Source organism: Neovison vison, chromosome 8 (assembly GCF_020171115.1).
Source record: "Neovison vison isolate M4711 chromosome 8, ASM_NN_V1, whole genome shotgun sequence".
Lineage (NCBI taxonomy): Eukaryota > Metazoa > Chordata > Mammalia > Carnivora > Mustelidae > Neogale > Neogale vison.
The window spans coordinates 90,820,960-90,837,003 of NC_058098.1; the positions used below are offsets into that span (position 1 = coordinate 90,820,960).

Genomic DNA, 16,044 nt, shown 5'->3' on the forward strand with positions numbered 1-16,044 from the left:
TGACTTTTGAGGACTTATGCCTGCTGCTTTATTGAGCAATCACTACCCAAAAACTTGAAATCAGATTTAACGAACAATTTTAAGGCTAACAAGCGTATTAATACAACAAGCTAACAATTCTAAGGCTAACAAGCGTATTAATGACAACAGTCAGTCAGTGGACAGTCAACTGACCCATGTACTTGCGCTGACTGCAAAGGCACAGAGCTCTGCCTTTCACGGAGAACAGGGACTATATGCTGTCCCCATGACAGCCGGAAAGCAATGGCTCCACCAATCCATTGTCTAAGCCTTACGAGGCACTCTTCCAGAGAGGGATTTTAACAGAGAGGCTAAGTACAAACTCGGGTTTCCTACATGAAGGAGGGGGTGAGACCACTTCACTGGCAAAGACTTTCGGTAAGGAAAATTCTCAGGACTCATTCAGTTCTCCTTGAAGGACACATGAGAGCCCGAGGACAGGAAAGCATTTTACCTTTATGGGCTGGAGCAGAGATCGCTATGGGGGCAAACTCTTCCAGAAGGTCAGTAGTAGGGTTAGAAAGCAGGGAGCCATCAATCAGGGAATCTTCCCCGGTGAGAGAATCTGAGTCCAGATTGACAGCATCGCAGGTCAGTGATGGCATTAAATGGCACACACAATATCATGAGATTAGAGTTTAGGCTTGAAGTTACTGCATTTACATGTCATACGTACAAGCCAAGGCGGGAGAAAGAAAACCACAAGTAACACGTTAAGCCCCCAGCATTTTCATTGATAGAAACATGTACTTCTAGATTCCTCTTAACATCAACAACATCAAATATGGAATACTTCTTTGCTCAGAGGTTGCTGGGTCAGCAAATATGTGATCTGGATGCCAAGAACCCTTCAGCAACTCAGTTCTCAGCAAATGCCACTTGGGGGAAAAAGGACTTTGCCACTAAAGAGTTTCATTTAAACTTTCCCTAAACAATCGGGGGAAAAGGTACGACAGGGTGAGGTACTGAAGCTGACTTGGAGGGGGTTGTCCCTGGCTTATTATCAGCAGAATATGACACGGTTAAACAGCGTTTTCTAAATCTCAACCAGATCCCCATTCAAAATAAAGTAATCTTGCTTCTTAATAGTATTCTTTCAATTTGAATTGCTTCTCTGAATATATGATTTTACTTTTAGGTAAGGAACAGAGAGAAGGCAAAATGCAGAGCTCAAACATTTTAACATACAAATTGTTCTCTGGGGAAGTTTTGGACAGGTCAAGTAAGCAAGAGGCAAAGGAACCATCTCGCCTTCTTTGTTCATCTCCCCCACTCCCTTGAGTTTATTTTCATAGTTCCCAGACTTCCAATTGTTTTCTGTCCTAAGGTAGGAAATCAGATACTTTTACCAAGGTAACTATGGGCTTGATAAAAATGTAGGCTATCAACTCTGGATTTATGGACAGTAAAGGATTCTATTAAGAGAGAAGTTTGAAATTAGGGTAAAAACAATGCCGGACCAGGGAAGATTTCAACTCTGCCTACAATTTAACAGCAAACCATCCATATAAGCTAAAAACACTGGGCTGGGAATAGAACGTCCACATCCAGAGGGTGAGCTCCACGAAGTTACTGACACCACTCGCTGGAAAGTGGCTCAGAAACCTTGGAGGAGTCCAGTCATCCCTGCAGCTCAGCAGAACTTTTTAGGCAAGGGGGTGCAGGGAACCTGACACCAGTGAAAAAAATCTTAAGTAAGGAAATACCGTAACCAGAGAAAGTCCAAGGACCACTCTACAGAGAACATGGCTCCAAAAATACTCTGCTCTTCGGCTTGGAATGGTATCACTCAACTTCTAGAAGCTGGGGCTGTACCCCCATTCTAGGGGCATCTGACCATTCTAGGGACAACTGACTAGGCTGCAAAAGAAGAGGGTCACCTGCTGCAGGTGGAAAGGCTGACCATGAGGGCCACCACAGTGAACGGTCCCCGCAGCTGCAGAGAGACCGGACTGACCTGTGCGGTTCGAGGCCACAGATTCCGTCTGAGATGGAAGGCGCTGGGGCACTGGGGGCTCCAGTCCTGGTATGAGACTCTCAACAGCAACATCGGCCTTTTCTTTTGTAACAGAGCATTAAGAAAGGAGAACAGAGGGTAAGGGAAGAGGAGTCAAAAGGTTCTTTAGACAATTCTGTGGAGGCTTTCTTCTACGGGGCTCTCAAGTGCCAGTCTCGGGCAAGATGGGCAGTCCAAGAAGTTACTGTCTGTCTGCTGTCTGGGCTTCCCTGATTGAGCATGCATGTGCAGGGTTAACTGCTCTGATGAGTCCTGGCGAGTCTTGGTTTTTACAGATAAATGTAGAACACGGGCCACCTAGCAGATTTCTTCCGTGTCAGAAGACACAGGCTGAAAGGCACCATAATATCTTATGGTAATTTTGCTTTTCTTAAGGGATGAACCTGGGGACAGACGTCCTCTGTGCCTTGCAAAGGCCACAAGTCCATCTCAAATCCCACTCCCTGCTGTAGCGGGGAGGTCTTTCACGCTCTCTGACATCCCGCAGCTGGAGGCCTCCTCTCTCTCTTGGCTCATGGCCTTTCTGAGTTTGAGGACTATGAACCCCAGAGTACAGGGACCTTGACATCTTGTACATCTCGCCTGCCCTGCTGTAGGAGCACAGGGCAACAGCAGACTGAGCGGACCAAGCCCCTTGCCTGGGTTCTACTCGTGGGGCTTCACCACTGGGCAAGTGTTTCCTGTCACCGCTGGGCTAGTGCTGCCCGTTACAGATATGTGGCACATACAGGCCTTCTAAAGAAGAATCTGCTAAAGGTTAAGGTCCCAGCTCAAAACCAACTTCCTTCACAAAGCTTTTGTAACTAACGGTGAATTTTTTCCATTCCTCCTCATTCAAAAACAAGTCCCTCTAGACATCTCGGCAAAGCAAACGTAACTGTGGTGTCCCAGGAAGGCAGAGAAAACTCTTCCTTTGGGGTGATAGCAAATAAGACTAAAGGAGGCTTTGTGGCACTTTCCACTCCTCAGAAGGGCTATCCCCTGGGGATCTGCTAACCAGTTAGTGATCATTCTTGAAACAGACACATATATCATGCAGGACTGAAGAAACAGAGACAACGACTTTACCAATTACAGCATCGGAAGTGCTACCAAAAGGGTCTGTCATAGGCAAGAGGTCAGGGAGCAGGAGAGAAGTGTCAGGAGATTTGAGTCCCTCAATTAGTTTTTCTAGGTTGGGCAGAGAGGCAAAGAGAAAGCAAAAATGCAGTGAGATATTAAAGCAAATTGATCATTTACCATTTTCTATACAAACACATTTTGGGGTCAAACTTTTGTACCCATTCATCATAAAAACGAAGACGGTTAGTATCTTTTACCATTAATTAAAAATAGGCTTCCAAAGTTCAAAATTTAAAAGTGATGATTTCCCCAGGTGAAGTAATCACTTTGTAAGTCATTCAAGATAGGCCCTAAGTTTGTTTGTTTTAAAATCTGAGGTATAAGTATTTATCCAAAGGATACAAAAATACCGATTTGAAGGGATACATGCACCTTTTATAGCAGCAACAGCCAAACTATGGAAAGAGCCTAAATGTCCATCAACTGATGAATGGATAAAGAAGATGTGGTCCATACATATGTATACAATAAAATATTACTCAGCCATCAAAAAGAACGAAATCTTGCTATTTGCAACACCATGGATGGACCTAGAGGGTATCATGTTAAGTGAAATAAGTCAGTCAGAGAAAGAGAAATACCATATGATTTCACTCACGTGGAATTTAAGATACAAAACAGATGAACATGGGGGGAAAAAAGAGAAAGAGGCAGACCATAAAACAGACTCTTAACTATACAGAATGAACTTGGAAGATCGCTAGAAGGGAGAAGGAGGGAGGGGGAAGGGCAAAATGTGTGCTGGGTATTAAAGAGGACACTTGCTGTGATGAACACTGGGTGTTGTGTATAAGTGAGGAATCCCTAAATTCTACACCTGAAACTAATATTAGACTGTATGTTAACTAACCGGAATTAAAATAAAAAGTTGAAAAAAATTTGAGGTACAATGTACACTGAATAAAAGCCACCAATTTCAATGTACAATTTGCTGAGTTTTGATAAATGCACACATTCATGTAAGCACCACTGAAATGATGTGGCACATCTCCATTATCCCCCAAATTACCCTCATACCTATTCTAGTCAGTGCCATCCTGCTACCCCCAGACCCTGGCAACAACTGATTTACTTTCTGTCCCTACAGTTTTGCCTTTTCTAGAATTTCCTATAAAGGGAACCATACAGTAGGTACTCTCTTCTGTCTGATGTCTTCCATTTTTTTAAAAGATTTTATTTATTTATTTAACAGACAGAGATCACAAGTAGGCAGGGAGACAGGCAGAGAGAGAGTGGGGAAGCAGGCTCCTTGCTGAGCAGAGAGCCTGATGAGGGGCTCCATCATGACCTGAGCCGAAGGCAGAGGCTTTAACCCACTGAGCCACCAAGGCACCCCTGATGTCTTTCATTTAACATAATGCTTTTGAGATCCCTGTCATGGCATAGTAGTGTGTTTGTTTTGTTGTTGTTTTTGTTTTGTTTTTTATTGTGTTATGTTAGTTACCACATAATACATTAGTTTTTGATGTAGTGTTCCAACATTCATTGTTTACTTGTAACACCCAGCGCTCCATGCAATCTGTGCCCTCCTTAATACCCATCACCAGGCTCACCCATTCCCCCATCCCCCTCCCGTCTAAAATCCTCTGTTTTTTGGAGTCCACAGTCCCTCTCATATATCATCTCCCCCTCCGATTCCCCCCTTCACTTTTCCTTTTCTTCTCCTAATGTTCTCCATGCTATTATTCCTTATGCTCCACAAGTAAGTGAAACCATATGATAATTGACTTTCTCTGCTTGATTTCTTTCACTTAGCATAATCTCCTCCAGTCCCATCCATGTTGATGCAGAAGTTGGGTAGTCATCCTTTCTGATGGCTGTGTAATATTCCACTGTGTATATGGACCACATCTTCTTTATCCATTTGTCTGTTGAAGGCTATCTTGGCTCTTTCCACAGTTTGGCAATTGTGGACATTGCTGCAAAGTTTGTTCAGTTTTATTGCTATGTAGTGTTTCAGTGTATGAATGTACCACATTTTGTTGAATCATTCACCAGTTGATAAGACATTTGGTTGTTTCTAGTTTTTAGCTATTAAAATAAAGCTGCCATAAACATATGCAATAAGTCTTTATGCATTCATATCCCTTCCTGGGCTTAGTTTCGAAAAAAAATTTTTGGACTTGCATTTAGAAATGCTGTGTAACTCAGCAAGTGAATCAAAATATGTCTAAGTTAACTTCAACAATCATTTATTGTCTGCCAACTGAGAGCCTGTGACAAGCTGGTACACTTATCATTCTATGGTCAAATCTCATGAAATGCACTTAAACCTGAAGAGGGATTACTTCTGATGTTTTCTGGCTGGGAAACAAAAGGCCAGAAGAAGCCGCCAGATTTGTCATACCCGATAACTTAATGTATGATAAGTGCACACATTAAGATTTCTTCATGATTTTTTCAGCCTTGATCCATCAACAAGTCTCTATTTATCTTCAACTTATTAAAGGTAGAGAACATTACTTGAAACAAAATCCTGAATCACAGAATCTTACACAAAGAAGGGAATTAAGAGCTCAACCTCCTTTTACTTGTAAAGAGGTTGAGGCCACATAAACTCTAACTTTCCCAGTTAAAGCCTGCCGACATTCTTTTTTCTATCACAGAAATAACATGCCATTAAGGTAAAACTAAAATAAAAATGTCTGAGAAAAGGAAGTGACTTAAAGTTCAAATAGGAGTACAGAACATTTTAATGAATCTGCATTCTTCTAGGCCATCAGGAATCAAGATAAATAAAGACAAAATTGGTATTTGTTGAGGGACTGAAACCAAATCATGGATTTTAATGTCTTGGCAAGATAATTTGCTTTGGTACAAGTAACACACTGCAGAAAAAGATTTTTATATGTGATATCAATTTACCATCTTTGGATGTGGATATCTTTGAGTTAAATGACAATCTGCTAACTTTCTCTCATTTACGCCTGGTATTTAAATTGAAGAAAGGAAGAGAGAGGAAAAGAAGCTTCTCAACAGCAGGGGCGGGGAAAACCCCAGAGTACTGACCAAATATCCAAGCGTAAGCACATCAGCATTATCTTGCATCATACATAACATCTTATTAGCAGAAAAGATGTTTAAAAATGTGACAGTTTTTAGTATACAAGCAAAAAGAAGACGGTCTTCTTGAAAAGTCTGATTCTTCATTATGCTGAACACTAGCTTCTGTTTTACTCCGAAAAAGAGCTTCTTTCATGTGCAGGAAAGTAATTATTTGCTTCTTTCACTTTTAGCACTCACACAATCACAATCTCAAAGCAATGGATAGAAAGTAACGACTCCCAAAGTACCTGCTTATCTTTCAAACAGTAGTTTGTTTCCATGATAAAGCTTGGGCTAGCCAAATGCAGAGTCTGAATTCTAGCCTCTCCAGTGAGAAGTTACGACCATGGGGGGGGTCGGTCCTCAAACTTCTGCCCTTACTTCCTCAACTGTACAACGGACATACCTCCTACCCCGTTTCTTTTTTTTTTTTTTTAAAGATTTTATTTATTTATTTGACAGAGAGGGAGAGAGCACAAGCAGGGGGAGAGGCAGAGGGGGAGGGAGAAGCAGGTTCCCTGCCCTCCTACCCCGTTTCTGTACTGGTCTTTCAAGTATCTCTTCTGCTCCTTTCCCGATCCTCCCTGCCACATTGGGAACCGTCTGGACCATTCTGCACTTACTTCTCTTGCAGTCCTTACAAAGGACTGAAGACAGGTAAGGTATCTTCTTAGTCTCTGTATCCCCAGTTCTCAGATTTTCCTCTCGTATCCTATGTCACATCTCTGCTTCATTAGGGAGGTGGGGAGGAAGAGGGGGCCAACCAGAAAGTCAGGTACTTCAGTAAGAACTGAATATTTTTATTAGCGATTAGCAAAAAGGTAACATGAGGGGATTTTAAAAAAAGTTCTTGTATATACGTGCGTGTGTGCGTGCGTGTGGTGAGACAGGGTGGGGATGGGGTAAGTTGCCCAATTTAGGGGGCTTATCTTCTGACCGAACCTCAAGTAACAGGCAATTCACACAGCTAGTCTGTATGGTCACTGCTCGAGTATCCTCGAATACTGACACGTGGGAGGGAGGAGCAGGGACAGGGCAGGAGCAGACAGAGAACTAGGAGTAAGAGCACAGACGGAGTGTGCAACCCCTCTCCGCCATACCTAGTGCTTTCAAGAGGACAGAAGACTCAGCGACTCTGTGTGGGTGTCCAGCAGCCATTCTAACTACGGTTATCACTTCCCTTTGTAGAGTTCAATGTCAAGCATTTTCATCCATTATTCACAAAAAGACCTGGGTTTGGGAATACAGATGGAGTTGAGAAGAATGGAGACAGAGACCTTGTGACTTGCCCAAAGTCACAGATGGGAATTGGTAGAGTTCGGACTTGACTTCACAGTTTCCTCCACATGCTGCCTACAGGGTCTGCCTATGTTCATCGACATGGGAGAACAGGTTTTCACAGAGCCATGGCCCCCTGCACAACGGCCAAATTAGCAAAGACACGTTGGCCCTGGGAGGAGCCTCAGATCTTACTCAATTAGCCTTCTCGATTACAGATGAAGGAATCAGTTCCAGAAAGGCAAAGCCACCTGCCTGAGAACTTACAGCAGGTAAACCAGAGAGCTAACTAGGACAAGGACCCTAACCTTCTACATATTAGAGATTCAGTCTTCTGGTTGAACTAAGGCTTTGGTTGCTTTATAAAGTGAAGGCTCTTAGAAGAAGTCACGTCTCAAGCTATTTCTGCTCATTTTTGATCACTTTAAGTGAAGAACCAGAGAATAGGGTATAATGGGCTGCACAGGGAAGGCTACAGGAGGCTGAGAGTTTCTAAATCACGGCCGGCAGGCCTTCCATGTGCAGCATGGGCCGCCCTCGATATGACTCATGTTAGGAATTCTATCTGCTCTCTGAGAGTTACAGAAAGACACTCTGCGAGACCATGTGTCATGAAGGGGGTGGATGGGGACCAGCAGTGCCGAGAAGAGGGTGGTGAATTTATGAACATGTGAAGGAAGTGTTTTTTAAGATCCCAAACCTCAAGTAAGTTCTCCCTGGGCATTTCACGATTTGTTGACATCTCATGAGGCCACAGATGCCTGGGATTAGAGTGAGAATGGGCAGAGTTTCAGGTTTTACCCACGTGTCTTGCTATGAGATCAGGAAAGGCAGAATTCTTTGAATAACGTGAAATGTGAGAGGAGGCAGCGTGGTCTAACAGAGAGAAAGAAATCCCCAGTCAGGTGCCCAACTGACTGAGCCACCCTGGTGCCTCTTGGAATAATTTTTTAGGAAAGGCAAGAATGTAAACGAGCAGGATCTGAGTGGGTCCGCGCTGCCTTAGATGTTCATCAAGCATGAGGTGGTAGGGTTTTCCCCCTTTCCAATGGGATGGCAGACATTGCAGCATCTCACTGTTTCATAAATGGCTCTTCTTGGATTCATCATCATGATGGACTTTTACAAAATCTGTATTTAATGGTAAATTTATAACTCTTCTTTTAGAATTGTCTGCTTCTGTTTTCCTGTTAGTGGTATTTTCTTATCACATCCCTGTTACTAGACTCGGTTCTTTCTCAAGTCTCTAAGGTTCCCAAATAAAAACCAGTCTGGTTAGGAGCATGGAAAAACACTGAAATCATGGGGAGAGGACTGAGAAGGCAGACCCCTGGAGCAAATTGGATGTGGAAGGAGTTAGCCTGGGCACTAGAGACTGAGAGTGCACTTAAAGGAGAGGACTGGAGCACTTAGGTGGCTCAGCTGGTTACGCGTCTGCCTTTGACCCAGGTCATGACCCCAGGGTCCTGGGATGGAGTCCTACAACAGGCTTGCTACTCAGCAGGAAGTCTGCTTCTCCCTCTGCCCGTCACCCCAGCTTATACTCTCTCTCTCAAAAATAAAAATAAATATAATCTCCTTAAAAAAAATAAAGGAGGGCAGCTGGGTGGCTCAGTCGGTTACAGGTCTGCCTTTAGTTTAGGTCATGATCCTGGAGTTCTGGGATCAAGTCCCACATTGGGCTCCCTTCTCAGAGGGCTCTGCTTCTCCCTCTGCCCCTCACCCCACTCTGGTACTCTCTCTGTCTCTCAAATAAATTAATAAAATATTCTTAAAAATTAAAAAATAAAAATAAATTTTATTATTATAATTAAAAATAAATTTTAAAACTAAGGGAGAAGATTGTTAGTACTTTGAAAAATTAAGAGGGGACTTGGAAAAATGATCTTTTGAGCACCCCTCTCTCTCCTCTCAAGCATAAGTCAAGTGGCACTGGGGACTAGGGAAGAGAGGAAGAGGTAGGAATTAGTCCATTCCAGAGTCTTCTCTTTTGTTTCTCTCACAACTTATTGAAAATATGAATAGGCAAGAAGGTAATAAACCCTTTGTAAACCTGTCTAAGGTTAGAAAATCAAAACTGCTTCCTGATTTGAGACTGGGATATACTGCAAGTTGTGAGTTTTCTCTCTTTCAAAATATCAAAAGAGAGGATAGGTATCTGCTTATTACATAGGTTAAGAAGGGGAAGGCTTCGCTCAAGGACCATTCCAGACTTCATCAGGAATAAGACCATGAGGAGTAGAACCACTTGGACTAACAAACATGGAAGAGCTTGATGCCAGCCCCATGAAAAGAGATGGTCTCGTTGCTACAGCTTTGCGGCTTTGGGAATTTACATCTTATCTGAAGTCTTGTGATGAGAGATGCTGTTTTTAAAATCTAGTCACTTTAAATAGTTCCTATCTTTAAGAAACCAGACACTAAACTGTCTGGAACATCTGCAAGCTAGAAGCCAAATCAACCACCATTCCCCATTCCGACTTCATTTCAGGGAACTGAATGCAGAAAGAGAAACTTTCCAGCACAAAGACACAAAGGTGCTCAACCCTGGACTTTCCAATATCCCAAACCAGCAGCTGGAAGTGAGGAAGACACCAGGCAAAGAGCTCTGGGAGGAAAGCCTATCTTGACAACAAACCAGTAAGAAAACACATCTTCTCTTGCCTACTTTCTAAGAGACAATGAAGTGCCATAAACCAGGAGGCACAGTTTTTAGAAGCTGTTGATTCTAGGAAGCAGCTCTCATGGGGCAACTAATGCATTCTTGCTTAGTCTTGTGGAACATTGATGTTGAGAGATCAGTGTTAAGGAGTTGCTCTGAAAATCTCTCCTTCAAATTCTTGTCCTCTGTTAGAGGAAAAGTAAAAAGATGTAGTTGCTATGGATAATAATACAGCGATTCCTCAACAAAAAACAGAATTACCATAGGATCTAGCAATTCCATTTCTGGATATATAAACCCCCAAAATCTTGGATCTTGAAGAGACATTTGCACACCCATGTTGCTGAAGCATTATTCACAAGAGCCAAAATATGGAAGCAACCCACGTGGCCAACAGGTAAATGGATAAACAAAATGTGGTTATGTATACCGTGGAATATTACTCAGCCTTAAAAAGGAAGGCAATTCTGACACATGCTTCAACATGAATGAACCATGAGGACATTAATTTAAGTGAAATGAGCCAGTGATAACATGACAGATACCATATGAGTCCACCCACGTGAGGGTATGCAGAGCAGTCAAATTCATAGAGACAGAGAGTAGAATAGGGGCTGCCAAGGGCTGCAGGAAGGAGAGTTTTACTGTTTAACAGGTAGAGAGTTTCGGTTTTGCAAGATAAAAAAGTTTTGTGGATGGATGGTAATGGTTGCAAAAAAACAGTGTGAATGTACCAGTGCCACTTTAAATATGGTAAATTTTGTGTTATATATATTTTACCATTTAAAAAAAAACCAAAAGATTAAATTGTTCAGCCAGTGTTCAGGGAGAATTCCCCATTCTCTTCTACTATGCTTTAAATTTGGTACCACCTATAGTTTATCTGTTCTTTGACACAAATTGAAGGCAAAATAAATGAATGCACATAGCACATGGGCATCAGTGAACTACTTGGCAACTCACCAGAGTCAGGCTTCATTTGGCAGCTCTATGAGCACATAAATGCTCACAGCTGTGATTCCATATATATATATGAGAGATTTCCTAAGAAAATTTGTTTTGTGATGTTTTGGACAATAGAAATGCTCCTTTAAGAAAACCCAAACAAATTCAATTATTCAGTCCCCTTTACCCACAGTTTAATAATCATTATATCAAGAAAGTCTGCTTCAATGGCTCTTGGTTGTGCAAAGGTCAAAGGTTCTAGAACGAGTTTAATTTCTGTAAGAGGGAAATATCACTGCCTAAGACTTTATCGTTAAGTAGGACTGTCCCACAGGGAATAAGGACCCAGAACCAAATCTATTACACCATTTCCTATCTTTATACTAAGTAAAAGTTTACAAAGCAATTCCAAACACAATGCTTTCATCTGAACTTCACAGGCCACTCCATGGGGTAGGTTTTAATGGCACCAATTTTGAGGGGAACACAGAGTTTAAGTGATTTGATCAAAATCACCAAGCTACTATACAGGTAGAACATAGGTCTTTTAAGTTCAAACCCATTTTTGTATTTCCCTAAACCTCAAATTTAGCTGTCCAGTTGAAGGCCTTGCTGATCTCCAGACAAGGAAACCTTTGCTGCTGGGTGCCCAATGGCCACAAAAAGGAGTGTATACAGCAGTACCTGTTACAGTAGCCCCCGGGCCTCACCTACCCCCCTACAAGAAGATGAGATACTACTTGATATACCCACCAGTCAGTATTCTTTGTAGGATCAAAGGAAATTACACGTGAGAACATTTTATTTTTTTTTAAGTTTTTTTTTTTTTTTTTTTTAATTTATTTGAAAGAGAGAGAGCGGAGCATAAGAGGGGAGAAGGTCAGAGGGAGAAACAGACTCCCCATGGAACTGGGAGCTCAATGAGGGACTTGATCCCGGGACTCCAGGATCATGACCTGAGCCAAAGGCAGTTGCTTAACCAACTGAGCCACACGGGTGCCCCCGTGAGAACATTTTAAAAGCGTAAAATAAAATGTTAAAGTCATTAAAAGGCATATAGCGGTCAGGAAACTAAATTTTCATGACTCACAATCAGGAAGGTGGAGTGTGGAGGTAAGAATGTATACAAAACAAACAAACAAATGGACCAAAGAGACAGACTGGTCCCCACAGTGGGCTGGGGGTAGTGACAAACTGGGGGTACTTTGGTGGGGCAGGAGGTGGGTTGTGGGGGGCGGGAGACAAACTGGCCATTGTCCCAGAGACAATGCTGAGGTCTCAGAGACCCTAAACTCTCGGGCCTTTCTTCAGTCAGACATTTCAAGATGGCCAGGAAGCATGTAGGGCAATCCTATCTCTATCCCATCCACATCCTTGGATAAAGAGGTTATGGAATTGAATGGTGTATAGGCTGAATGTTACAGTACATGCAACAGTCAGACACAGCGGCAACATACCCTGCTCAGTCCAAATTCTGGAGGGCTCCAGGAAGGGTTGGAGCTGAAGGATTTGTTAAGCCCAGCTACTACTTCCACTCTGGGTTGGCAGCCTCATGATACTGTGGGCTGTACCTTCATTTACTCATCCTCAAAGACTGGTTGGGAGGCCTGGCTGGGAGTTGGCAGGGGCACGGAGGGAAGGCTATGGAGCCCGCTGTCTGGTATTTGGGAGCTGGGGACAGAAATGGAGAGCAGTGGGGGCACCGTGAGCCTTTCAGTCTCACATTTTACTTTGCTCATTCATCCAATCTGCAAATATTCATTGAGTGCCAACTCTAAGTGTTCTTAGTACTGGCAAAGCAATGCTGGATCAGAGAGCAAGGTCCTTCCTTCAGGACACTGACATCCTGGTGGGAAAAGACAGAAAATGAACTAAGTATTTACGTCATAGTAAGTGCTTTGAAGAAAAAGGCCAGGAAGTGTGACTAAGAGTGCTGTAGGAATACAATGGGCCTGAGAAGATAGCATTTAAGCAGAGACCCAAATGTCAGATGACAAGAAGGAAAAGAGATAGAGGAAAGCTTCCTGGGCAGAGTTACCAGCATATGCAAAGGCCCTGAGGTGGGAACAAGCCTCACCTGCTGGAGGAAAGACTCAAGAATAGAATACTGTGAGCTCAGGTTAGAGGGGTAGCCAGAGAGCTAACCAGATTAGTTAGGGCCTTTCAGGTCATGGTAAGAAGTCTGGATTTTATACTCAGTGATATGAAAATTCACTGCAGCACAAAGGAGTGACATGTCTAATTTATGTTTTCAGAGGAGTCTGGCCTGATAGATCATAAAGCAGGTAAGAAACCCCTGAAATTCTCTATTAGTATCTTCCATTTTAATACATTTCCCATTAAAACCAAGAGGGACCATGGCTTAATTGGTATTGAAGTGTACACCAGTATCACTTTAACAGGAATCCCCAGAATGAGAGAAATATGGACGATCAGGAGACAGGAATGATGACAATAGGGAGGGAGGATGACAGCCATCTACCTCTGGTGCCTCCCAGGCTCATCTTCACAACCCTTCACAACTTATCCCTACAATTGGGAGCTGATATCCTGAGACACCTGGCGAGTGTGCCTGGTTCCTCGTCCCTGATCTGAAGGGCACCTGTGAGAGCTGCAGAGGACAGCCACTCGCCTGTGGACCTCATCTTCTGGCCTGTGCCGAGAGGCCACCCTTCCAGCTTCCACAGCTCTTGGGCTATCTGGGAAAGAGCAAGGCAAGAACCCTGAGGGGTGTCAGTTTGCAGCCTGTACCTTTACAGTGTTCTGCTAAAAACTGGCTTGTCTAGGTCCTGCCAGGCATACCTGAACGATACATGAGAGAAAAGGGCCTCTCCTTGATTCCTTTCTTCTCCTTCCTTTAACTATCCAATGCTGAATCACTCCTCAGTGACCTTAGGTATTTCTGACTTACATCCAGGTCCAGCAAACTATAAAGTTACACAATACTACCAGATCGAGGCAAGTTTTTGCTTCCCCTAAGGAGGGTCAACAAATTGCCTAAAGAAATAAAAACCATCATGGTACCCTTGCTGCAGTCTGTCTTACTAAGTAGATGGTACAAGGATCACAATCACTTCCAATCTTGAGTTAGTCAAATACCTTTAACATTCTGGGAGAGATGAAGAACCAAACAGATCCTATTAGTTTAAAACCAAGAATAGGCAGGGGTTAAGAATGGAAAAAAAAAAAAGAAAGAAAAAGAAAAACTATCAGGAACAAAATGGCGGCTAGATGCTTCTAGAGCGTTTGATCTATTTGCTTTTTCAAAAGGACTGATTTCTAGAGAAAAGAAAGGGTAGCTTCTGTGTCTCACATCACACTCCCTCACTCCACCCCCAAAAGGATAGGAAGGAGAGTAGGGAGAAAATCACTGGCATCCATGAACCCCGAAGAGAAAGCATCCAACCATTGTTTCAAAAGCTATTTCAATCAGAACACACTATCAATTTCTTACTTTTTTTTAGATTGCTCACTTAAAAAACAGGATATACGAGGCCTAAAGGCATATTCAAACTCATACAGTCCAAATCAGTTCACTGATGAAGAGTCAAACCCAGAAGGTTTACAGATAGTACAAGTACCAGAAAGGGAACCCGAGTCTCCTGACTCATGTTCCCTTTAACTTTTATTTATAAAATAAAAGCACATTATAGGAAAACAGGAACTGCACAATAAATCACCAGTAATCCAATCATCATACTAACCACTATTAGCATTTTGTTCCTTCTGTCACATGCTTATAGGTGTCCCCTAACATGTTATAATCATATTGGACTAATGTTCCCTCTAATACACAGGCTGTTTTCATAATCAAAAAATATATAACAGCACCTATTACTAGGGCTTGGAATTCATGTCCTTTTAATGGAGTGTTTAAACAACTCTCATGAGACCCTGGGACATAAGAATCAAGCTGCTTAACCTCAGATCAGCTCTATTTACCTACCTGGTGCATCAGGTACTTGAAGAGGAATGAAAGGATCAGAAACACTTAGAAGTGGGAGGCTAGAATCCACAGTCTGCCCACCCTTCCTTTTTTCAGCTGGAGTTGGTTGGAGTGGAAGAAAGGGTCAAGGAGAGAAAAAAAGAGAAAAGCAGAAAACACCAAGTGAATCTAAATGAATTTAGCATCTAGTAACCCAACAGCTCAAATTATAGAGTAAATCTGAACTCAAAGGCAGCGTAAAGAGGGATGAGTGACTATAATCCAGTGTAATGGCAAAATATGTGTAAGAGATACAATCCGGTCCCTGCAACGTACTCAGAGATGCAATCTATGGTAACACTAGTTTACTCCTACACCTGAGTCCACTTCTTCCTTGTGTGGAAGCCTGCAGTGATCTCTTCCAGAATTCCTATAGTAACTATTGTCTGTATCACACACTACGGCACGTAAACACTGTCTGCTCTGTAATCGAACACAGACATATAGGTGCTTCAGTGTGTCCTCTACCATCCCGGGGTAACTGTATCACCGAATGTCTGTTATAGTGCTAGGCAGACAGACACAGACAGAAACAGAAATAGGAGTCTTGTCTGTTGCAAGGTTAGACAAGCCCTAACTTCTCGACTACATCTAACATCAGTGACACTGATTCTATACTTGGCAAACTTGCTGATGTACAGGAATCTAAACACCCTGTGGGATATCAGGGCTTGAAGGGGTCTTAGGATTCTCTAGCACAGTTTTCTTATTTTACGGAAAAGAAAATGAAGCCCAGAAGTTAAGAGGCTAGCCAGAGGTCGGCCACCAAACCTGAGGTCAGAACCCAGGCTTGCTGGTTTTCTATTTACCCATTCTTTACATTGTATTTTAATACTCATTTGTTCTTTAGTTGAAATCTCATTTTACCTTCTACAGATTTTTAAAAAAACTTTTTATTTTTAAATAATTATGAGATCACAGCAGTCTGTCTACATAGAGTCCTGGGAATCTTTGACCAGCTTCCCTCCA

General features: G+C 42.6%; 1 protein-coding gene across 10 annotated transcripts in view; it reads right to left on the reverse strand.

The window, feature by feature from the left end:
- The window catches only part of AAK1 (AP2 associated kinase 1), a 173,904-nt gene that overhangs the window by 18,359 nt on the left and 139,501 nt on the right, over positions 1 to 16,044 (reverse strand). For 3 of the 10 annotated variants that reach the window (XM_044261295.1, XM_044261294.1, XM_044261297.1), the window contains one exon: positions 15,037 to 15,132. The exons of 1 other annotated variant lie outside the window; for it this stretch is intronic. In XM_044261295.1, the coding sequence (XP_044117230.1) occupies positions 15,037 to 15,132 (96 nt within the window). Of the gene's footprint in view, positions 1 to 475; positions 587 to 1,978; positions 2,081 to 3,106; positions 3,209 to 12,117; positions 12,937 to 15,036; positions 15,133 to 16,044 lie in introns of those variants that run through there. 6 more of the 10 variants (XM_044261299.1, XM_044261298.1, XM_044261300.1 and 3 more) reach the window with 5 other exon arrangements.